Raw genomic sequence first — 25,170 nt, 5'->3', positions numbered from 1 at the left:
GTGGTTGACTGTAGCAGAATATGGTAAATGGTAAATGGCCTGCATTTATATAGCGCTTTTATCCAAAGCGCTTTACAATCAGTAGGTACATTCACCCATTCATACACCGATGGCGGCAGGCTACCACCCCGGGTGCTGACACACCATCGGGAGCAATTTGGGGTTCAGTATCTTAAGTGCTTTATAATGACTAATAAACATCCATTATGCGACTAATATGCATGCTAATAAGCAACTAGTTAATGGTGAATATGTGTATCTTAATATAGTTACCCAAATTTCATTTTCCTATTAGCCTATAGGCTATATTTTCAGATTTTCTGTGTTCACCCGGCCTGTCTCATTTTGTGATGCCAAACTACAATTAAGAAACGATACAAAAATATGAAAAGAGAACACCTCCCGGGGATATAACTGCTGTAGTCTGTCGAGCTGCTTCAAACAAATAATAGTTTTCCAACTCAGTGGCATTCCCGTTAGTTAAGATATCCAATGTGATGAAATAAAACAAAGCAAGTAAACAATTAAAATCTTTATTTATCTACAAAGAAATACATTTCAAATGATTTACTCATGATCCATTGAATCTGCCATTCTTATGCTAACCATAATTATAGATTTTACTTTACAATTTCCCAGACAGCCACAAATGTTTTTCTCCATTTGACTCCTCCCTTCCCCATGGGATGCCTAAGAAATGTGCTAACACAAACAGTTGCTTCCTTTAGGCGAGATATGAGGCTTGTCGTCACACAAAGAATAGCTGGCCAAGGCAAATAACAAAGGCACATGAAGTACTGTAAGACACACTTGAGGGCTGATATCAACGCTTCTAGTTTTGTATGCAATACAGTACGTACTAACTTTCACTTCCCATTGCGCTGCTTGCCTACTAAAAATATATAAAATATATTAAGCAATTTTCTGTTGGTCAGAGTATATTGAGAAATATAAATAATTCATCAGATTCAAGTATTGCAGGTGTAAAGCTACAAAACAAAGTAGGCAACGCATATCGCTGAGAAAATTCTTGAACTTCCCAATGTCTACCAAGTTCTAGTGCACTAGCTTGCCAAAAAGACCCACAGCTATCATGAAATATCACACAATAAACACTCGCTACCTTTTCTTTGTTTGTTTTTAGAAAATTCTTAATATGGAAACCAACTCAAATGATTGGCTTATCCTATAATTGTGTCACAGTAAAGGAAAAGACTCCTACAACTAGCATAACACTGATGCTAAAAGGGAAAACAGAGGTCCCTGATCGAATGTGGCCATAAAAAGTAGCTTTCACTTTTGCTATTACAAACTAATGACAAGAGCAAAGCGCCAAATTAAACTGCAGGAATTAATCCAGTTGAGACACTTTTTTTTAAAGATATATCTAAGAACTAATCATAGCTTTTAGCCCATATCTGACCTAAGGCACTACACAAGTTCAGAACAGAGCGGATTAGATGAAATGTAGGAACGATATTAATTCTCCAGAGGTGGCTTGCAGATGACAGGATATGGTGAGCAGAGATGTCCATCTGTATGATATGAACTCCTCTCTCATTCTGCCCCTGATCAGCCTGATGTCCTTGGTCAGTTCAACCACAACTCTGCATTCAGTGAGATAAAACACTGTCGCTAGTTTCCTATAATGTGCTTCTCTTACCAACCAAATCATGTCTCTCTCATCAATTTCCTTTCATCATGTTTTTTTTTGCATAAGACTGATCATGAAGCAATAAGTGTAACATTACCATTATATAAGCAAGCAACAAATTATAAGCAACAAATTATTTTTGCCAAATGAACGTTAATGTAATACCTGCCCTAAAACATTGCTGATATTTAATTAGTACTGAGGAGACTACTCCCTATACTGTACAAGGAATCAAGCAACACAATGACAGATCTGTTGCCTATCTGTCTGCATGAGGAGTGGACCTCCTCCTCCTCCCTTAACAGGCTTCCAGATGTCCGCAGGCAGAGTGACGCCTCCTGATGTTATTCAGTCATCATCACTTTCACTGCCTGATTCACTTAGTTGGAGGTCGTTCTCTGCAACAGATATAGGTGGTGAAATAAACTGTGAGATATAAAGACTGATTAAACATAATTCCACATGCTTTAAAAGGTGCCATTCCATGCTATTTTTAACTGTATAAAACAGGCCTCATGGGTCTTTAAAACAACGTTATGAATTCTGTTGCAAAAAAAACTCAAATTCAGCTTCTGTGGGACTTCTCTATGTGCTCTGTCTCTCCCCTCATTATATGCGCTGTTTTGGGGGTCCCAGTGGCTCACCTGGTAGCACGCGTACCACAAAGGCTTCACCTGGTCCTTTGCCGCATGTGATCCCCTCTCTCTCTCTCCCCACCTTTCCTGTCTGCCTACTGTCCTATCCAATAAAGGCAAAAATGCCCCCCAAAAATATAATATAATAAATAATAAAAAAAAGTGCTGTTTGTAAGATTATCTGTTGGGATAGATCCATCTTTGGTGTAGTTGACGGTTTTCTGTATTTTTCCATTCTACACAGCTATTGTTGGCTCATTTCCACAACACATAACAGCACAGTACTGCTTTACTCTTACTTGGCCTTACTTGTCTGACCGCCGCAAGTTTACTTGCCTCCGCCCACAACTGGTCATCATAGCGACTGCATATCTGCCCTCCACCCATAGCGACCGCATATCTGCCCTCTGCCCTCCATTTGTATAACGTTAAAATTAACACACTGACTTTTAACAAACTGTAGATGGAAAATGAATGGCAGATGAAATCCCTTGGTTGTATGTTGAATGCAGGAAAGGACGTGACTTTAGCCGGCATGACTTTGGTGCTCAGTCAGTAGTCACAGCGACCATGGAAGTAGGTTATAACATATAACGTTAAAATTAAATCCTTATTCCCGACATTTTTTTTAACTGGTTATGAAATACTGGTGCCTCTATATGACCTACATGAATGGATGAGACCATCAGCTAGGAGAATGGATATGTCTTTGTTGTTGTTTACATGCCGGCACTGCGCGGAGGACGCTACAGGGAGAAGAGACTGCAGCAGCCCGGCCACTCAGTAGGAAACCCTGCGGCTCCACTGGACCCCCCGCTCCGGCCTAGCGGAGCCGCCACTGCCACTGCAATATTCCTGGAATTCGAGTTATAACAAGCTAATTACATATTGCATCTACATTAAACTAAGATATTCCACCTTTTCTTTTTTCTTTGCCTGCTTATTTGCGAAGTTATATTAATATTTATGGGCTAGCAATGTTAGCCCTGTAGCCAAGCATTCTTGGAATTTTCTTCTAGCCTTGAAGATTGATTGACGTGTGGATGTCATGATATTATTGGTTGAATTGGTTAGTACAAGCTAACGAAAGCACACTGCATATTTTGTTTTACAGGAAGGAAACATTCTTGAATTTTGATATAAAAATCCAAAGAAATTGCTTGTTTTTTGCCATATTGTTAACTAGGTGCACATATATAACCGGGGATGTGATCCAAAAGAGTTAAAAAGGCATTTTTCAATTCAGCTCGACTTAATAAAAAACATCACATCATGTACTCAAAGGGCTACTCACTGAGTGTGTTCATGAGGTGTCCTCCTCCACGCTCCTCTGGGAGGCTGGTGGAGAGAGCGGTGGCGCTGGTGAGAATGGGCATGCTCTGATTTGCCGGGGTTGAGGGCGTGGTGAGAGTGGGCATGCTCTGATTGGCCAGGGCCGAGGGAGGAGGGGACCTCCGTCCATCTTCTGAGTCGCTGCTGGAGCTGTCGCCACTGGAGGACGAGGAGCTGTGGGAGTCAGAGGAGCTGTCACCGCTGCTCATTTGGTCCATGACACGCGCCTCCGCCATCAACTCTGTGTAGACAGACACAGGCATACACATACCGGTACATAAGATATAGAAACAAACAGGTTGCTTACATATCAGGAACCTGGGCCCGAACACACCCCAAAAGTCTGGTTTGTTTGATTGGTTAGTGTGAAGAATGCATTCCGGGGAACAGAAGCCACTTAACCACACCGCCGGAAAAGAGAATGTGTGCTTACAGCTTTGCCTGGATAAATAAAAGCTAAAACACCGCTACGATTGCTGGTAGCATGAGACAAAACAATTTTAAGTCTCTGTGATGTCAGCATGCTACCTCTCTCGATGTCATCCATGGGTGTGGCAGGGGACATCTTCTCTTTGGGAGGGGAACTCTTGGAGCCACTTGGGGTCTTGTTGCTGCTGCCACTGCTGCCAGTCTTCATCTGCTGGCTCAGCCGGCTAGTCTGCTGCTCCAGGCGAGACTGTACCTTACTGCTGCCCTCAGCCCTGGAAATGCACCGTTACAACAAGTGGACACACACACACACACACACACACACACACACACACACACACACACACACACACACACACACCTTGGAGTCACAGCTAGTCAAATTTATTGAATGATAATATGGAATGGTTAACACGACAGTGGTCGCATGTCTTTTTTCCTAGATAATTTTCATGGCAATAATAGGAAATAGATCATCACCTTTTCTATTGCAAGCCCACCCACCTTGTCTTTTTGACAGCTATGTTGCTGTTGAGTTTTTCCAGGCGGTACTCTCCTGTGTCATGGTTCACAATCAGGATGCACTCCTTCATGTAAGGCCTCTTGGATCCCTTGAAGACTGTTACTGGGGCAGTTGAACCCTTAAAAAACAATCAATGGGGAGGAAATTGAATAAATCTGTCTTTTGAATGGTCAATAAAACATGTATTAAGAGCCAAACAAACAGATATTCCAGTGGGGTGAGACTTGGGAGCTTCCAGGCTATGAGACTCACCTCTAAATTGGGTAGAGTTACAGTGACTTGCTCTCCTTTGCCCACTTCAAGCTCTCCTTCACATGCTGTGTCAATGGAGGCAGGTTTGAAGTCATCTGTCAGGAAAAGTACAAGAATGTAGTGAGTCGTTGACTCATTGGCAAAAAGACGATGACAGTCAGCCAGGCCCTCAGTGTGGACTGTTGTTGCAGTGTTTACCCAGTAGATGGCGATAGGGTCTGCACTGCACTGACGCACAGCTGAGCTAACGCTAGCTAACATTTTGACAGGTGGAGCAACAATGGTTAAGAAAATTGTCAAAATAACTGTGTTATCTAACTAACGAACGATCGAGGTAAATAGGCAATTTTCATCGTTCTAAATATTGCTAGAAGCAAGCAGCAACAAGTGGACCGACGAGGTGACAACATGGCTAAACAAGCTAACTAGCATGCTACTGTTAGCAGTACTACCATACTACACTAGGCTACTACTACACAAGCGACAAGCCGGACAATTTGGATTCAAAGTTCCACTTACATCGCACCGTATGGTATGCGCTTTTGGGGTGTTTCTCAAACGTCTCCCCTAATTTCAAGACATGTTCTTGATTGTCAAAATTGGTATATGCTGTTCCATTCATTCTGAGAGTTTCATGCGCAACAAAGTTTCTGCTATAATTTCTTGCTTCTCTACTTCTTTCAAGTTCTCAGGGCAGGGTAGACGCTACTAGGCGTATTACTGCCCTCTGCAGGACAATGATTTAACGAACTCAAAACACACCAGCTGGTTTTGTGATCAGCTGGTATTCACATTCTGGCAAAGGAAATATTTTAATAGGAAAGCATCCAACTGGCCATTGTAATCAGTGTCAGGAAAAGGAGACAGTGGAGCATGCCCTGATTTCATGGAGGAGGTATGAGAGAAGAGAAGGTCTATGCTATGATGACTGCCAGACTGGACTGCAGAGGCTGGGACGAGTGGAGGCCAGGGTGAAATATTTAATGGGATGTGAGGGATCAGTGTAGGGGAACAAACTGTCGTTCCGTTTCTTGAGAGAAACTGGAGTAAGTAGACTGTAATCGATTAGGGAAACAGTGGAGGGATAAATCCAGAAGGAGGCAGTAATGCAACTTAAACTGCCGTAAAACACCACCGAAGAAGAACAGATCCAGGCAGCCAGCCAATGCAGCCAGCGCGAGGCGGGGTGGCGTAGCAAACGGCAAGGACAATATTCACAACACAATTCTGAACCCTAATACGGTATGTCATGGGGAATTATGCGTTTATTTGTGCTTAATTTAACTTGTCACATGGCAGAAAGTGCGTCAACCTCAGGCAGGCATGTTTAATTTGCTGCTAATGATCATTTTAATTGTACTCTTCAAAACCTGACCGTATAATCTTGACAAACGCACGAGTAGCGTTATCGGTGGAAGATGACAGCCAGGCGAGGCTATTTTAAAAGTATCACTTTATACAAGTACCGTAGTGCTTTCTGTTTGGAATGTTATGCCGAATGGAATAGTAGCTGCTAATGATCCAGCGAAGGTCTTGACATATATTTTATGAAGCATGTGCTCTTGCCAGTAACAAAACCACATTAAACTCACAGATTATTGAACGGATTTTGGCGTGACTACCCCTCCGTCATGTCAGAACGGTCCGAATTGTGACCAGAACGTGCCGTCTTCCCAGACATGCCTAATAATACGGTAGCCTAATAAGGATGAATACCAAACAACAGTGTATGCGTGCAATTTCTACTTGTGAGCAGACGGTATGTGATAAATTACTGCAGACATGAAGGTTACTCGATAATCTGTCAGTGGTTTCGCAGGTTAGCCTAAGGGCTAACTTTGTTCATTTGAGGACTTGCAGGAGTGGTCTGCAGGACTGGTCTGGTCCGCCATACTGGTCAAATCTCTCGCTAAATTCACTTGAACTCTATTTTTACACGCAGCAAGCTGTCCACATGCGGTGCGTGGTGGTAACGTTACTGTAAACTAGCGGTTCAACAAAGTGGAGTTTGGAAGAGGCAGGCTTGTTGGGTTGGCAGCAAAATCAGTCTGCCAGTTTATTTAGCTAGTTACATGTAAGCTATAAGGACTATTTTACGTTTCATTAATCGGTTTCATTCCCCAACTAAAAGCTACATAATTGTTTTATAAATCTAGCGTTAACTTATAATTGTAATTCTGAAGTCTAACAACAAAAGTGAGAAAGAAAGAAAAATCTTGAATGGGACAAAATCTTTTAATACAGTTTGTGGTCCGACATGAGAAAGATTTAGACCTGTAGCTTCGCAGTGAAAGCAGTTTGTATAGCCTACAGTTGTGTAATGTCAGTTGAGTGGCTTTAATGAGAAGTGTAGCAGGTAAAGTGTAAAGGTTGTATCTGTTATGTAACATTGTAACTCTTTGCTCTGGTCTCTACCTGGTCTCTACAGACCGTGATGGCTCTCACACAAGTCTCCTCCAACAAGTGTGCTGGTGGCTACCAGAAGGTTTTTGAACATGACAGGTAAGATCTGATCTCTATACTTATCAAGGTAATATTGTAGCCAAACACCTGAGAACTCACACATATATTTACATTCATAGAATATATCCACACACCTTTGCCCTCCTCTCTCTGGCAATATCATGTATTGTGTTGTTGGACTTTAGGCAAGCCATCAGGAACCATAAAGACTTGAACTTGAACCTGGAGATGCAGAAGTGTATGGGGCTTCATAAATTATTAGGGACAGTGGTGTAGTGCAGGCGCATAGTTGCATACCCACTTATTTTTCAGCCGGCTTTGCGTATACCCACTTCTACAGGCAGATTCAACCAGGAAGCTTTGCGTTAGGACCGCGAGGCGGTCGCAGCCTGTCTAGTGAACACCTGTGTCACTGTCCACCAGACGCAGCGCGGCATGGTCCTGAAGCCTCCCCGAAGTGGCTCTCCGCTGTGCTCCGCTCAAATCCGCGCCCTGTGTATTTTCGCTTCCTGCTTGGAGTTGGGTCATGCAGCACAGAGCAGATCGAGCTGGGCACTGAAATAAAACAGTCAATTTTCAAAACCCATTACTGTATGTCAAGGGAGAAACAGTCACAGTGAGGGGGACCAATTTGGCCTGCCTTCAATAATATTATGCATCCCTTTCATTATTTTGGCAGCTACTTAGGTTCAAATTAACTTAGTGAGGGAGTCTGTTTGAAATTCCTCTTGTGTCAATCAACTCAATTCATGTCTGTCAATAATGAGTTTCAATCCAAGAACGTGAGTGCGTGCGTGCCTGCATGTGTGTGTGTACATAAATTAAGAGTATTAAGAGCACAATGGTGCTGATAAATTACCGTCCAATAATGGAAAATTTAGATTTATTGGCTATTGATTAGATTCAATTTATTGTTATTGTGCAGATTACAGGTACAAATAGTACAATGATATGCAGTTGGCATCTAACCAGAGGTGCAAACATATTGTATTTTTTACAGATAATTAAGTACTACAGCCTAGTGATGCTATATCTTACCATATGTACAGTGTTATTGACAGTGGAGAGCAACATAGATTATTATATACAGTAAATGTATTATATTAAAGATGCTATACATACTGTTATGTAGGGGTGAAGTGGACAGAGTGGGAAAGGGAGAGTGTGTATATGTAGGGGTTGTATGTACAATATGCACAAAATGTGTACAGTTGGTTGTATGTATCGGCATTATTATAGCCGATAAATCTTTTTTATTTTTTTATTTAAAATATTCAACATAAAAAAGAAAGAAAGAAAAACATAAAATCCACCAACATCTACAAAAAACCTATACATACACACATACACTAACATATTCACTCAGAACATATCCCCCCTTGTGGCATTTTAAGAGAACAAACAGTAGGTGGCATCATCATAACACACACACACACACACTCATACACACACACACACACACACACACACGTGTTCAATCAGACTACTTTTAACATTCAATACTACTATCCATATACATAAAAAAAAACATACAGACCAAGATCTGATATTGCACCAGCCCGGTGCACGGGATGTGCTTCATAGTGTGTGTTTGCTGTGTGTTTCCTCTGCAGCTGTGAGCTGAAGTGTAAGATGAAGTTTGCGGTTTACCTTCCTCCCAAGGCCGAGAGTGACAAGTGTCCCGTCATGTACTGGCTGTCAGGTGAGTCTCAGCCCTCAACAGACGAGTTATATAAAAATTCACCCCCAGTACAGTTGTCATGAGCGTTGAAATTAGCTACAGTATAAAGACCTAAACCGTTTTTCGTAACAGGGTGTAAACATGTTTATTTCTACTGTAAAGTCCGGTATTTTAACATGGGGGTAAATGGGGAATGACTCCCCTTTTGGAGCAAGCCTCAAGTGGCCATTCGAGGAACTGCAGCTTTCAGCACTCCCGGGGTGGCCTCATTTTTTCAGAAGCGAAGGTTGGGGCTTGGATTGTCATGAGGTGTGGGTGTGTCTCTGCAGGTCTGACCTGCACCGAGCAGAACTTCATCACCAAAGCAGGAAGTCAGCAGGCTGCCGCTGAACATGGCGTCATCATCGTCGCTCCAGACACCAGCCCACGTATGGACGCACGCACACACACACACACACACACACACACACACACACACACACACCAGGGTATCTGCAGGGTATTGAAAAGTATTAAAAGTTGATAAATCAATGTAGTGAAAATTAAGGCCCTTTACAAGTATTAAAAAGTCTTACGCAGGGGTGGGCAATTATTTTTCATGGGGGGCCACATGAAAAACCCAGATTGTTGCCGGGGGCCGAACAAATATTGTCATGCCGTAACCCAGGAACTTTGATGATAGAGAGGACCACAAAAAAATGTCCTCGCTACCAGAGGGCCAGATTCTGCTGAGGGCTGGGGGCGAAACAATTTGGGTAATTTGAATTCAGGTTTAGAGGAATAACTCATTTTAAATTAACAGTTGTGATGTCATTATTCAGTCTTAAACACAAATATTTGATCCTTTTCTCACTCACTCCTATATCACCACCTGCTCTCCCTGCATGGCTTGAAATTAACCTTTTTGACCACCTGCCAATATGGCTGCTAGATTTTAAAGTTACCAGCCAATTAGAATTTCCAAAATGTTTTTCTTGAAATAAACCAGAATATTAGTTGGTTAATTTAAGCATAAGTATCAGTAAGTGGCCCGGGATTCTCAAAGCCTGTTGAGGGTCATATGAACAAAAATGCACTCTTGAAGCTAAAAAGAATCCAAAACCAACAAGTTAATTATTTACATTTTTACTCCAATGTAGAACAGTAATTTCTTACACATGAGATTACTTTTAGCCTTTTAGTCATAAAGATTATTGAAAGATATTCCATATTCCAGACTGAAATGTTATAACGGAAGTGGAGTATTGGCCAGAATAACATGAACATTTGGACACTTATTCAGCGGCTATCTTGCATGTTGCAATTCCAGGGCGGGCCACACAGGTGGCGCTCGGCCCGCGGGCCGCCAGTTTCCCAGGTCTGCTCTAGGGTGACCACAATCACCACATTATCAAAACCGCAAACCGGGACATTTACGTGGGGGATGCTGGATCTTGCCATTAGCATGCATTTCAATTCAATTCAATTCAACTTTATTCCAGACACTTAGGAAGGTCCATATGAGAACATAACACACTACACTACAATACAAAACATAGAAAAAATATAAAAACAACAAACCTTGATATCAAGATTACAGTCACAATACATAGAGGCTCTTTCGCCAATGGCGCCACATGATTGAGTTGAACCTGGTGTTACTTTTGACAGGATTTCTTTACTATGATTGACAGTTTTAACGTCCTGCACCGCTGAGACCTTCTTCATCAGATAAAAAGGGTAGAGATGCATCACTCTGCTCACAATATACATTTATTTTTTTCTACACAGTTAATATCGTTCCATTGTCGTTTTGCCCACAAAGTCCTGCATCAGAATGTAAGCCAATACATGCTAGAGCTGCCGAAAATAATCGATTCAGAGATGCATCGCGATGCTTAATAGGACGATTCTGAATCGATTAACAAATGTCAAAAATCGATTATTAACACGTTCACTGCCAATGACGTGTTTTTACGTCAAACTAAATCCAACGGTTGACTGCCAATGACGTGTTTTTACGTTAAAAAAAAATCGTTTTTTTTTTTTTGACGGTGGGACGTTGATCTAACCCTTTTACGTCTCCTATACCAATATTGGAGGTATTGAATGTGTATAATCTATTTTACCGACCCACTGAGTGGCGACATGTCTCTCCACAGTAGAAAGAGGCGAGCCAAAACTGGAGGGAAAAGCGCGAGGAAGCCGTTCTCATACAGTAAAATGGATGGCGAAAACGCTTTCACTTTCGCGCTGACGCACAGCGGTGGCAACGGTGGGGGGTTCCAAGAATAGACTGGATGCACACTTTGAAACACGCACCATAAATAAGCCCAGAATCGCAAGAGCTTCATCAGAGCTCTCAACCGGACCGCCAAGAAACGAGCGAAACCCATCCAGCGAGCCCCATCCAGACTGCCAGGCAGCAGCAACTCGTTTGTCACAGACCCGCTGCAGAGCCAAGGAGGGCGGAGGAGAACGCCCACGGAGGGAGGAGTTGGAAGCAGAGGGGGGTTTCCTGCTGTTATGGAGGAAATTACTGTTCAAAACTATTGTTTAGATGTCTGACGTCTTACTGATGCCAAAAATGAATGGTTAAAGTGACTGTTCTATCGAATTTCACAAAAAGCCGTTTATCTCAGAATAAATTTCCAGACGCTGAAACCATGCTGTATTCAACTGCTAATGCTTACATAACTACTAACTCTACAAACTAACTCTTTTAGACAGAGAAAGCACACATTCTATTAGTTCTTTTGAGATATTGTGTGTTCACAAAATCTTAGCAGAAAAGAATCCTCGGGTCTTGAAAGATGAGCCAGAATCCTCAAAAAAAACCTCTGGCAGAACCTACCTACAGTAAAAAAAAACGGCTGGCAGTGAATGTGTAAAAAAAAAAAAAAAAAAAATTATAATCAAATAAAATAGAATGTAAGTACATGCAGTTGTTTATTTTAATTATGGATCATAATACAATGCAATTCCAAATGCACTTTTATTTTAAAAGTAGCCACACAGTGAGGAAAAAACAAAGTGAGAAAAAATAAATCATGTATTGCGGAAAAAGTGATGCATCGATTTAAGATGCATCGTATAATCGAATCGAATCGTAGACTTGTATAATCGAATCGTATCGAATCGTGAGATCAGTGAAGATGCACAGCTCTAATACATGCTTTAGCCCACAATCTTCCTTTGTGGGCCAAAACTTCAGTGGAATGATTTGCAGAACAGGACACTTAATGAAAAAATATATATATATTTTAGGGCCAGAGTGATACCTCTGTCCTCTTTTCTTGATGTATGGGGGTTTTCAAAGTCTGAGACTGTGGGCCTCCGCCCAGACAAAGCATGGAAACAGGAGCCCCCCTTGCTCAATTCCTAGATGCCTATGGGATCATGTGTATGTTATTTGATCCCAGACACTCAAGAATTGAGCCAAGGTAGCCTGATATTGCTGTTTGACATACTTCAGACTACACCAAATACATACAAGTGTCTGTCTGAAGGTATTTATTTGTTCCAACTCTGGGAAAGTGTTAAAAACTGTCAAATTCCCCAAAACTACTGTATCTCTGAACTATCTCTTGAACCAATTCACACACATTTAGGCTATTCTATGAGATCTCCTTTTAAAAACGAATCTAATATTTTTCACTTCCATTCACTGAGCCTGTTTGGAGCCCCCCTGGGGAGGCCCGCCTCCCACTTTGAAAACCTCTGATCTATGCAGCTTTGATTCCAGTATCTCTGGTAGCGCTGCAGGTCCTGGGTGCTGTCTGCTTCTCACAGCACACTTTTTTCATATGGAGATTCATTCAAGTTCATTCCACATGACAGAACATGATGAACATCTATGTAAGCACTGAAAAACAACTATAATACAATTTTTGGGGGGGGGGGGGGGGGGTGGAAACCGGGACAATTTGAGAGTGAGTGTTGAAAACCGGGGACGTTTCAGTGTCCAGAGAGATATCTGTCGGGACTTGGAACGTTCTTCCTGAAATCGGGCCCGTCCCGGTCAAACTGGGACGTCTGGTCACCTCTAATCGCCCTTTGATGAGGTATTACATTTTGTAGCTGATTGTGTTAAATGGCCATATATTGTCTCATATTAATCGCAGACCCCTGGATTTAATGAAAATCGTATCGTGGCAGACTTTGTGATTTCAGCAAATATTGTATTGTCCAAAGAATCTATATAATATCGTATTGTGATGAAACCTGTGATTTACACACATTTATACACGCATAAAAAATATCTCTTAACCTGCTGATTCCACTTCCTCAGGTGGCTGCGGCATCGAAGGTGAGGATGAGAGTTGGGATTTTGGCACTGGAGCCGGTTTCTACGTGGACGCCACCCAGGAGCCCTGGAAGACCAACTACCGCATGTACGCCTACGTCACTGAGGAGGTAAGACCAACTACCTAATGTACGCCTACGTCACTGAGGAGGTAAGACCAACTACCTAATGTACTGTACGCCTACGTCACTGAGGAGGTAAGACCAACTACCTAATGTCTGCCTACGTCACTGAGGAGGTAAGACCAACTACCTAATGTACGCCTACGTCACTGTGGAGGTAAGACCAACTACCTAATGTACGCCTACGTCACTGAGGAGGTAAGACCAACTACCTAATGTACGCCTACATCACCAAGGAGGTAAGACCAACTACCTAATGTACGCCTACGCCACTGAGGAGGTAAGACCAACTACCTAATGTCTGCCTACGTCACTGAGGAGGTAAGACCAACTACCTAATGTACGCCTACGTCACTGAGGAGGTAAGACCAACTACCTAATGTCTGCCTACGTCACTGAGGAGGTAAGACCAACTACCTAATGTACGCCTACGTCACTGAGGAGGTAAGACCAACTACCTAATGTCTGCCTACGTCACTGAGGAGGTAAGACCAACTACCTAATGTCTGCCTACGTCACTGAGGAGGTAAGACCAACTACCTAATGTACGCCTACGTCACTGAGGAGGTAAGACCAACTACCTAATGTACGCCTACGTCACTGAGGAGGTAAGACCAACTACCTAATGTACGCCTAGTCGCCTACGTCACTGAGGAGGTAAGACCAACTACCTAATGTACGCCTACGTCACTGAGGAGGTAAGACCAACTACCTAATGTACGCCTACGTCACTGAGGAGGTAAGACCAACTACCTAATGTACGCCTACGTCACTGAGGAGGTAAGACCAACTACCTAATGTACGCCTAGTCGCCTACGTCACTGAGGAGGTAAGACCAACTACCTAATGTACGCCTACGTCACTGAGGAGGTAAGACCAACTACCTAATGTACGCCTACGTCAGTGTGGAGGTAAGACCAACTACCTAATGTACGCCTACGTCACTGAGGAGGTAAGACCAACTACCTAATGTACGCCTACGTCACTGAGGAGGTAAGACCAACTACCTAATGTACGCCTACGTCACTGAGGAGGTAAGACCAACTACCTAATGTACGCTTACGTCACTGAGGAGGTAAGACCAACTACCTAATGTACGCCTACGTCAGTGTGGAGGTAAGACCAACTACCTAATGTACGCCTACGTCAGTGTGGAGGTAAGACCAACTACCACATGTAAGCCTACGTCACCGAGGAGGTAATGCTGCATTTGTTTATGGTAGGAGCTGGCAAGTGGAAAACGTGTCATCTCTCTGACCTATGTGCGTTCGAGCTTCAGACTTCAAGTCGCAAAACCATGGATGCTAATAGCCGTTAGCTGTCTAAGATAACAGCTAATAACATTAAAGTTTAGTTGTATGGGTTTAACCAACTATTCTGAAAGTTTACTATTGTTGAAAAGAAAAGAAAAGTGTGTCAAAAATGTGTTTTAAATTCTTACAATCGTGGGCGCCATGTTGAAATGACACGCTGGTAGCAACTGGGGGTTGAAAAATCATACCCAAGTTTGCGAGTAGGAACTCCCAGTTAATATTATTAATATTATTAATATTATTTAGATTTTTGCTAGTAGCAACTGGCAATTTGCCACTTGCCAGTTGTTTTTTCTCTTGTTTTATCTCCCTCTCTTCCCCCCTTCTCTCTCTCTCTCCCTCTCTCCTCCAGCTCCCCAAACTGATCAACGCTAACTTCCCCACGGACCCGGACAGGATGTCTGTCAGTGGTCACTCTATGGGCGGACACGGAGCGCTCATCTGCGCCCTGAAGAACCCTGGGAAATACAAGGTGCTGAGTCAGTTGGCGAGACGGTGGAAGCTGAAGTCATGTGACGCAGAATTTATTGTGCAAAGAGCCTTGCTAAAGTATTCATCCATAAATGAGCCTTATATCCCACACTGTGATGGAGAGTCCAGCCTGAGTCTCATTAACATCTAGTGAAGCGCTCAGCTGTGTCAGCAACAAAGAAAAAGGAAAAAGTAAAGCAAAACATTGCTCAGGACTGCATCGTAATAATAATAAAAAGAAGAAGAAATATCTGAAAAAATCAATCAAAATATGTGATAAAAATCTGATGCATCTGATAAAAAACGTTATTCCAAACAAAGTGAAACAAAGACAGCGAATACTTCTGTAAACTCACCTTCTGTTATTTTTATACCATGTTAACAGTCTTGCAAATTTCAATTTCTTCCAGTCAATCCTGCATGTTTTGGTGCAGCTCTCCCTCCCTGTCCCCTCTCCCTCACCACCTCCTCTGTGTCTTTCTCCTGCAGGCTGTCTCTGCGTTCGCTCCCATCTGTAACCCGGTGCAGTGTGCCTGGGGGCAGAAAGCCTTCTCCGGCTACCTGGGCCCCGACAAGTCAACGTGGGAGGTAGGCGTTCAGGGCGACGGCTCAGATCCTTCTAATACAGTGGAATCCGCTTATAGTGAACACAGTTATAGTGATCAACCTCTTATAGTGATCAAAAAGCTTGGTCCCAAATCATTCCTATACACTTGCTGTTTAAATAATTAGCTTATAGTGATCAATACTCCGCTTACATTAATCATTTTGGGCCTTGTCACACCTGAGAACAATGGATTTCTTTTAAACTATTGTAATTTTATTATTTTACTTAGAAACTGCCAAAAATGAGCAGCAATACTTGGTGCATGTCTGTCTGTATATGGAGAGACCGCGGCATCTCTGTCTATGCGACCGCTGTGTTTGAAACAGTTGTTTACTGTATGGATTATTAAAGTCAATAACATTCAGTAAATAGCGAAGCTGTCCATTTCATTACTTTATATGTACTGTATATTCAAGTGATAAATATACAAATGTCAATTATGGTAATCCCATGAGAAATAGAGAAAAAGACAAAAATCTGTTAATTTATAATCATCCGCTTAAAGACCTTATTCGCTAACCCTGGACGGCGCCATATTGTTGACATACCATCCTGCACGCACACAGCGTGCAGCTGACAACTAGTAACAGCGTTATTGTCGTTTCTGTCTGTTCCATTACAAAATAGTGATAGTGATGACCGCAATAAAAACCCCAGAGTTGTTTTTTGTATGCTGCCGTTAATGCCTGTAATAATAAACAAAAGAAAAAACGAGGTGAAAAGACTTTGCTGTGAGGAGCTGTCAGAAAGTTTCACCTGTCTCCTAACTCCACACATCTCCTGTGTGCTGACGTATCCTCAGTCTCGCTCCCTTCATGTGTGTGGACGGTAGAGATAGAAACAAACCACATTGACATTTGCTGTCATTACTACAGCCATGTTTAACGTAGGTCACCATCTGAACACAACAGGAACGATACAGGTAACGCCAACGGGCGGCTAGCTTCCTATAAACGCTGCTCTTACATAGGCTGTCACTTGAGAGCTGCAGTGCTATGTCGACAACATGGCGGCGGTGGGCGTGCCCGTACGTGAGTGATGTCAATCGAATAAGGTCAGTGATCAATTTGTCACATCCCAAAGTGATCACTATGGTCACTAAGTAACTAGGTCCGTGTCATTTCTAGGGCTGTACCCGACTCAGAATTTTGTCAGTCGAATCAGATTTGGCTGTTCAATATGAAGATTTCAACTATTCATTCCTCTCTTTTTTTCTTCCTTTTTTTTCTTTTCATATTCACCTTATGTAGCCACGCCCATTTGACCCGGTTGTGTGGCCGTATCAAAACTTCCGGCTAAAAATAATAATAAAATAAAATAAAAAATGGCTGCGCTGCTCCAATATCATCTAACTCTGAATTAACTAATAATTTGGCCAATTGTATGTAACATACCAAATAAAAGCAAACGGCAATGTCTAAGAATGCAACGCCATGTAACTGGCTCGTTAAGTCTCGCATTCCAGGGAATTACGTTAACGTCTGCGGGTCTTATTGACGTTAGTGGCTCGCGCTGCCTCAGAGGAGAGACAACTGAAGCTTTCTTTGTTGGAGTCCAGGTATGTTTTACAAGAAAGTGCTCCTCATTGTCGACGATAACGTTATCTGACCTGGCTAACAGTGGATACTCGCTTGCTTGCTGTGTACCGAGCTCAAAGTAGTAGGCTACGTTCTTTATTTTACCCCTTCACTGTCCGCTCCAAAAACAACTCTCTTATTTTGCGCAGTGACCGCCGGAAGTGTTAAAAGGACCCGGAAGAATTTGGCCCACTGTAAGGTCTGAACATAAGGTGAATAGACCAGAGGTTCTCAAATGTTTTTCAGCCAAGGACCCCTTACAAGATAGAAAATATACCGGGGACCCCCTCATTCTGATTTGTGATTTTGGGCTAAGCTTAATTGTTTCCACGGTAACGTGCTTGACTTTTAATTTGATAGGTTTGTTATTAGAATGTAATCCATGAACCATTTTAGATTTAAAGCATAAACTATTTTCGTTGAACTATGAAGATTTAGCAAAAAAAAAAAATTTTTTTTTTTTTTATTACATTACATTTACATTACGTCATTTAGCAGACACTTTTGTTTTATCCAAAGCGACTTACAATATCACAATTTGTGAACAGTACAGAAAACCACTATGCAACACAATCAATGACAGCCAAGATATTTTGATAGACTAGCACCATGTAGGAAGTAGTTTGAGAAGGAATAAGTAACATGTAGCATTTTATTAAAAAAAAAAAAAAAAAAAAATTACTTTACTTTTCGCGGACCCCCTGGCAAAATGCCACGGACCCCTGGGGGTCCGCGGACCCCCATTTGAGAACTACTGGAATAGACTATCTGGCAATCAGAAAATCCATTGGCATGAGCTTCAGTGATGACTTCGACCACATTAACATAGTCAAATGCAGCAGTCATAGGAACATATTTTTGAGCATTTCAAAACCAATAAAAGACTTCTATGCAAGATTTTGGAATTGTGGCCTATTTGAATTGTCGACATAATGTCGGGCTACAATGGATTTGTGGGAATAAAGAGACAGTCAGCACACACATTTCTGTTGAAATCAAGCTCTTGTGGCGGCTGCAGAGGAGTCACTATCTTTTATTACACCAATAATCAGAATAAAATGCCTCATTATAACCACCAGAGATTAAAGGGACAGCTCACCCTAAAATCCAAAATACATATTTTCCCTCTCCCCTGCCCACCTCCTTCCATCTATATCATTTTGTGTTAGTTGCCTGAGTTTTGGAGATATCGGTCGCAGAGTTTCTGCCTTCTCTCCAATACAATGGAACTGGATGGCACTTGGCTTGTGGTGCTCAAAGTGCCAAATAAATACATTTGAAAAACTCAACACCAATTGTCTCTTTCCAGAAATCATGACCCCGTTATTCAAGATAATCCAGAGACAATCAATCAATCAATCAATCAACTTTATTCATGTCCCAGAAGGGCAATTTGGTTTACAGCAGGCAGTAGTGGTTTTAAAAGATACACTCAGAACATTATTTAAGAAATTTACCACGAGAGGAAGGGGGTTGTGGCCACATTTACCACTGGTACAGGGTTGTGGCACGAGGCGAAGCCGAGTGCCATAAACCCTGTACCAGTGGTAAATGTGGCCACAACCCCCTTCCTCGAGTGGTAAATTTCTTTTCTACAATAGCTACCACATAATATAAAAAATACACAATTGTAACATTCAATTCATTTATTTACGGTACAATCATTACTGGTTTCAGAATACATTTATCCTTCCGCCACAGAATATAGTTCCATACACAAGATCAATGATTGCACTAAACATTTAGTTGCCTTTGAGCCAATAAACAACTAACCTATTCCTTAACGGGATTCACAGTTATTGATACATTGCCTGTAAAAGTACAGTTATTTAAACAGTTATCTAAAGCAGCCCGTTTTGGTGACGTTACTACGAAATCGGACATTTCCTTGTTAGAGATTTGTAGACTGACAGGCTAACAGTGGGCGGAGTCAGCACAGGTGTTCTTCATTCATCAGGGAGCGGAGTGATACTGCGGTTGGAGCCGAACTGTAGATTGTTGGCCTATTTACCACTGTTGCTAGCCAATCAGAATCCAGTATTCACTCATGCTGTTGTAGAATACTAGTTTGAAAGTAATAAAGGCACACTTCAATATTATACAATACATATGTGACCTGCTCTGACCAAATCAGTCGCTTGTCGCGCTGGCTGTTTGTCTAGAAAACGCGATTTTATCAGAAAATATTTATTTCTGCTGTTTTGGGGTTTCATCAGATTATAGTAAAATAAAGCCTTGGCTTTCATTCTCTGTAAAGATTATTGTGAAATTCGACCGCTAAATATACTTTTGAAGCTCTTGAAGGTAGTGACAAAACTGAAAGTAAACTGCGCTGCTCTTTGAGCCTGCTGCTCTCTGCTGCGCGTGCAGCCTCACGTTGCCAGTTAAACGGGTGTGTCAGTACTTGCAAATGGTAGGCTATATTATAGACTACTCTAGGATTTAAAACGCTGTTTCTAAAGTTTGTCAGGGTTGTATTGTGGAGTTCTGTTATTGGTTTGTTATTTTAGACTAGTTTAGGCTGTTTATGTAAAGTTTTAACCTCTTAAAAATCTGCCTCTTCGGGGGTTATGATAACGAACATGGCAACCCGTCTGCAGTCTCTCTCTCGCTCTCTCTCTCTCTCCCCTTGCTCTCTCTCTCTCCCCGTTGCAAGGGGAGAGAGAGAGAGGGGGAGAGCAGCTGCGTAATTTCTGCATCCAGTGAAAGTCTGTCTGTCTGCCTGTCTGTCTGTCAGATTGATAGACTAATACTAGTCAGTAATCTGCGTGATAATGTTGCTTTACTTTTAAATTCAATTCACAGATGGCATTAGACTGAGCTAATTTCAGATTATTTGCCTCATAGCCTACTTTCAGCTGTCTGTCTCTCTGTCTCTACTCCAGAGCAGAAACGGGTCCGCTATAGATTCTTTGTTGCTGTTATTTGTAATAATTATTACAACAATTACAATTATTACTATTAACACGTTGACTGCCACTGACGTATATATACGTCAAAAAAAATCCAGCGGTTCACTGCCATTGACGTATTAATACGTCAAAAAAAATCAAAAATTTTTTTTTGACGGTGCTACGTGGATCAATGCCCCCCGCGTCTCCTATGGAGATATTGGAAGTATTGAATGTGTATAATCTATTTTACCGACCAGCTAGGTGGCGACGGTGCCCTCCCGACAGAGAGAAAGTCAACCAAAAGCAGCCGCCTCCCGCGGCTGCTTCCTCCATTCTCAAGGAAATGGCTTGCCGATTTTACAGTCATCAGTCACCAGACTCGCCGCTCTCGGGCCGCGCCAGCAGCAGCACACGGGGGATTGCAAATTTGCATAAGCCTAGAGTCGCACGGGGCTTCATCGGGGCTCTCAAACCCAAGAGACGAGTGAGACCTATCCACACTCGCTGCCAGGGAGGGAGGCTGCTCAAACTCGCTGCCAGGGAGGGAGGCTGCTCGAACTCGCTGCTGCAGCAGCAGCAGCAGCAGACCACTCGCTTGTGACAAACGCAGGCTGAAAGCCACTAGACACGCCCACGGAGGGAGGAGTTGAAGGAGAGGGCGTTCGGAACTATATTGTTTGGATGTCTGATCTCTCACTGATGCCAAAAATAAATGGTTAAAGTGACTGTTCTGCCTGTTTGATTGAATTTCACAAAACTGCGATTATCTCAGCTTCCTGTCTCAGACGCTCAAACCATGCTGTACTCAACGGCTAATATCTACATAACTACTAACTCTACAAACTAACTCTTTTAGACAGAGAAAGCACACATTCTATTAGTACTTTTCTGAACTTTGTGTTCACAAACTCCAAGCAGAAAAGAATCCTCGGCTCTTTTAAAATGAGCCAGAATCCTCAAAAAACGGCCTGGCAGAAGCTACCTACAGCAAAAAAAAAGCGGCTGGCAGTCAATGTGTTAATGTACAATTATTATCCTGCATGAATGTAGCCCTAATTACAAAAAATAATGTGGGTGGGGCGTCAGAGGATCTTCTGTCAGTTGGGTGTTACAGAACAGTTTGTATTGATGATAATAATAATAATAATAATAATAATAATTGATAGGACTTATATACCGCTTTTCTATGTAGCCTACTCAAATATGCTTATACATGAATATTTCCCTGGGGTTAAAGGCTGCATTACAGTAAAGTGATGCCATTTTCTGAATTTACCAGGCTGTTCTAGCTGGTCTATTAGTTGCCTTTACATAGGCTACTTTGTCATGATATCCACTGAGGTGTACTGAGATGTCATGTGTACCTGTTCAACCAACAACAGTATCTATCTATCTGTATATTCGAATAGAAGACCAGGGGCCAAATGTAGTGTTAATTTGGGCGTAGAGCTTTTTTGGGCTTACACAGATTTCTACACATACAGTACATGCACAGTTTTATACATTTGGCCCCAGAAGTGGTCGTGGTTTATAGGGAAAGTCTCATCAAATCTGGCAAATTTATTTTCTAATCTAATATTAGAAAATACCTTTACCAGATTTGATATGATGGCTCATTTGAAATGCTGTAAATGAAATCAATGAATGAAATAGATAAACTTAATTTGAGGTCTTAAATTCAGAAAGTCCAGTTTCCAGGATTTTCCAAGTGGTTTCCAGGACCTTACCATGACCTACCCCAGATCATAACACACCACCATGCAAATGTACAGCCCACTCCAACCGGAGGTGGTTTCCAGACTTTACAAGTAGTTTCCAGGACTTTCCAGGTGGTTTCCAGGACTTTCAAGGTGGTTTCCATGACCTTACCTGCATCATAACACGCTGCCATACAAATTTACAGCCAAATTTAACTTGGGGAAGTGGTTTCCAGGACTTTCCAAGTAGTTTCCAGGACTCTCCAGGACTTTCAAGGTGGTTTCCATGACCTGCTCATGACCTTCCACGGATCATGACACACTGCCATACAAATTTACAGCCAAATCCAACCTGGGGAGGTGGTTTCCAAGACTTTCCAGTGCTTTCCAGGTAGTTTCCAGGACTTTCCAGGTGGTTTAAAGGACTTTCCAGGTGGTTTCCATGACATTGCCATTACCTCCCCAGGATCATAACACAGTGCCATACAAAATTTCAGCCCAATCCCACCTGGTGTGTGGGCATGCACATGCAGACAACTTCAAGAAAAGATGTTTATGTCTCAGAATTAACGTCAAACTTTGAGGCCGTTTTTCTCAAAAACACAGTTTGGAAACAGTCGGGACATAAAGGGGTGTATCTCCCTCAATTGTTGGACTACAAAGATAATTTTGATATCCCCAGAAAGCTGAGAGTCTCCTCTTTCCAACGGTGTATACAACTCAAAATGTCGTTTGGGGTCAATGTGACTGATTTTGTCAGAGCAGGTCACATATACGGTACATTTGTTGCAATATGTACAGATTCCAAAAGACCGTCTACTCCCTGCTGCTGGTCGCAGCGTGCCTTAGCGAGACCTTGTTATGAGCAGTTTCATGTAGGAACTATTTTCTTTTTGACTGAACTACACCCGCTAGCTAGGGCAGCAGCAGGTAGTGGGAGTGTTTTGGTCGAAAGAAAATAGTTCCTACATGAAACTGCTCACAACAAAGTCTGTGTATTATCTTGAGTAACCGGGTCATGATTTCTGGAAAGAGACAACGCTAATGAGTTTTTCAAATATTTTTTTTGGGTGCTTCGAGCACTACAAGCAGAGTGCCATCCATTGTTCCATTGTATTAGAGAGAAGGCAGCCATCTCTACGGCTGATATCTCCAAAACTCAGGCAAGTAACACAAAACCATATAGATGGATATATAGCACTGCGGGTGAGAGGAACAATATGTATTTTGGATTTTAGGGTGAGCTGTCCCTTTTTAAAGACAAGATCAAAAACCATGTTTCGGCTGCAGTGGCCCTCCTCAGAGATCCACGCGTTGAATGCATAGTCTACATAAGGCTTTCAGTTGAACTAAACTAAACTCCCTCTCCCTCCCCTCTCTCCTTCCCTCAGGCATACGACGCCACGGTCCTGGCGGCAGCATATTCCGGCCCCCAGCTGGACATCCTGATCGATCAGGGGCAGGACGACCAGTTCCTGTCGGCCAGCCAGCTGCTGCCTGACAACCTGATTGCTGCCTGCTCTCTGAAGAAGATCCCTGTCGTCTTCAGACTGCAGCCGGTCAGTTCACGCTTTGAGGAGAGGGGGGGGGGTGTGTGTGCGTGCGTGTGTGTGTGTCCAAAAAAAGGAGAAAAGATTCAGCTGTACAGTTTTGCCTGGTATATATTGCCCCGATAATTACAACAGTTATAAACAGTTATGTCATTTAATTTTATTTTATTAACGTTACTTTCATCTAAAATGGGTAAGTCCAAGTTCAACGAGATCTGGCTCGAGAACAGCGAATTTAGGCGGTTGGTTGAAGCGGGTTGAAAATAACTAATCTGAAGCCGGCTGCACCTTGTGCAAGAAAATGCTGGGTATAAAGGCATCAGAGTCACATGGAAAGTCTGAAAAACATAAAGCCGCCATAAAAAGCCAGCCGCATCATCCAATATTGTTTCACATCGGGAGCATCAAAGTCAGATTTTCCTTCATATCCTTTGTACGTTTTATGGACGTGAAATAGGTCTAATTCATAATGATCGTAAAAAGTCTTAACCCCGTGGTTGAAAACACTGTTGCTGTGTCGTGTCCCACAGGGTTACGACCACAGCTACTTCTTCATCTACTCCTTCATCAACGACCACATCAAGCACCATGCCAAGTACCTGAACGCCTGAACACCTGACCTGCCAGCAGCACTCTGCTCTCACCTGGGTCACATCAGTCCTCTTCACTGCCATTCAACCTTCCTGTTGTTCTGCTTTTCTCTTAGTGTTTATTTTAATGTTGCTGTCCAACTGTAGACAACAGACTGGCCTCTCAACATCTGAACATCATCATCAACATCCGAGCATCATCAACCTCATTCCCAAGTAGGGCTGCAACTAACGATTATTTTCATTATTGATTATTTTTTTGACCAAGCAATTAGTCGTTTGGTCTATTCACCTTATGTAGCCCCGCCCACTTGACCCAGTTGTGTTATGACTTCCTGTTCAAAACACCGTCTGCTTTACCTGCTCACTAGTACTGTACTGTCACAGGAAGTGTAAACACAATAGGAAGTAACTGGCTGACCCCTGTGTTGGAACATAAGGTGAATAACATGTCGCAAAATAGTGAATGTCAATTACTTTTCCCCAAAGCCCAAGATGACATCCTCAAATGTCTTCCTTTGTCCTGACCACAGTCCACAACCCAAAGATAATCAGTTTACTGTCATAGAAGACGAAATAAACAAGAAAATATTCACATTTAAGAAGCTAGAATGGGATAATTGGAGTATTTTTTCTAAAAAAAAGAAGAAGAAAAAAAAGTCTAAACAAGTAATCGATTATAGAAATAGTCAATCGACTGTTCATTGCAGCTCTATTCCCAAGTCCACAAATTACCTAAACATGTATTTAATGAAATGAAGGAAAGCTCTTATCAGAAAGACTTAGGAGTGCAACAATAGAATAAACTTCAATTCTCAGCATCTAGTAGCAAGGAGTCTATGGTCAAATTTACATTTCTCAAACAGTATTTCTTGAATATCAAAGAAAATATTCCTCTTTGTATAGAGTTTGTATAGAATGATCATTTGAGTTTTTGTTTTTTTTTGCTATGAGGCTTTGCGTTGTGCAGGTTGTTTGTCAGTGTGGGGAAGAGGCAGAAAACCGAATCCTGGCGTTCTTGTTCAGATGTATTTTTTCAGAATAAAAGCCTTTGTTATGATTACTTTTTGTCTTTTGTTTTGAATGTAATTGAAT

General features: G+C 42.1%; 2 protein-coding genes across 3 annotated transcripts; one reads left to right on the top strand and one right to left on the bottom strand.

Annotated features, from left to right (window-relative positions):
• Nucleotides 1-519: 519 nt before the first annotated feature.
• Nucleotides 520-5,460, bottom strand: eaf2 (ELL associated factor 2). Its single transcript, XM_083638561.1, has 6 exons — nt 5,345-5,460; nt 4,826-4,920; nt 4,555-4,691; nt 4,150-4,322; nt 3,584-3,862; nt 520-2,052 (listed from the first exon to the last, which is right to left on the bottom strand). The coding sequence occupies exons 1-6, from the start codon at nt 5,445-5,447 to the stop codon at nt 2,003-2,005; spliced, it is 837 nt and encodes a 278-aa protein (XP_083494687.1). The 5' UTR covers nt 5,448-5,460; the 3' UTR covers nt 520-2,002.
• esd (esterase D/formylglutathione hydrolase) lies at nt 5,066-25,135 on the top strand. 2 transcript variants are annotated; one of them, XM_083638560.1, is made up of 9 exons: nt 5,066-5,094; nt 7,254-7,327; nt 8,902-8,990; nt 9,299-9,397; nt 13,240-13,364; nt 15,042-15,161; nt 15,650-15,748; nt 23,327-23,494; nt 24,016-25,135. In XM_083638560.1, exons 2-9 carry the CDS (start codon nt 7,260-7,262, stop codon nt 24,094-24,096), a joined length of 849 nt encoding a protein of 282 aa, XP_083494686.1. In that variant the 5' UTR covers nt 5,066-5,094; nt 7,254-7,259; the 3' UTR covers nt 24,097-25,135. The 2 variants fall into 2 exon arrangements, with proteins under 2 accessions (XP_083494686.1, XP_083494685.1); XM_083638559.1 differs by lacking the exon at nt 5,066-5,094 and adding an exon at nt 6,005-6,067.
• Nucleotides 25,136-25,170: the final 35 nt, after the last annotated feature.

Source organism: Poromitra crassiceps (assembly GCF_964638095.1).
Source record: "Poromitra crassiceps genome assembly, chromosome: 6".
Classification (NCBI taxonomy): domain Eukaryota; kingdom Metazoa; phylum Chordata; class Actinopteri; order Beryciformes; family Melamphaidae; genus Poromitra; species Poromitra crassiceps.
The sequence above is the reverse complement of the archived record's forward strand: the minus strand, read 5'-3'. Positions and strand labels throughout refer to the sequence as shown.

What these genes read in the sequence shown, in the direction of transcription:
- eaf2 (XM_083638561.1), bottom strand. Translation starts at nt 5,447, where the DNA reads ATGAATGGAACAGCATATACCAATTTTGACAATCAAGAACATGTCTTG. An exon ending in ATAGCTGTCAAAAAGACAAG is followed by an intron (nt 4,323 to 4,554) that starts GTGGGTGGGCTT and finishes GTGCATTTCCAG; the next exon opens with GGCTGAGGGCAGCAGTAAGG. An exon ending in ACACCTCATGAACACACTCA is followed by an intron (nt 2,053 to 3,583) that starts GTGAGTAGCCCT and finishes TATCTGTTGCAG; the next exon opens with AGAACGACCTCCAACTAAGT.
- esd (XM_083638560.1), top strand. Translation starts at nt 7,260, where the DNA reads ATGGCTCTCACACAAGTCTCCTCCAACAAGTGTGCTGGTGGCTACCAG. An exon ending in CGTCATGTACTGGCTGTCAG is followed by an intron (nt 8,991 to 9,298) that starts GTGAGTCTCAGC and finishes GTGTCTCTGCAG; the next exon opens with GTCTGACCTGCACCGAGCAG. An exon ending in CCGACAAGTCAACGTGGGAG is followed by an intron (nt 15,749 to 23,326) that starts GTAGGCGTTCAG and finishes TCCTTCCCTCAG; the next exon opens with GCATACGACGCCACGGTCCT.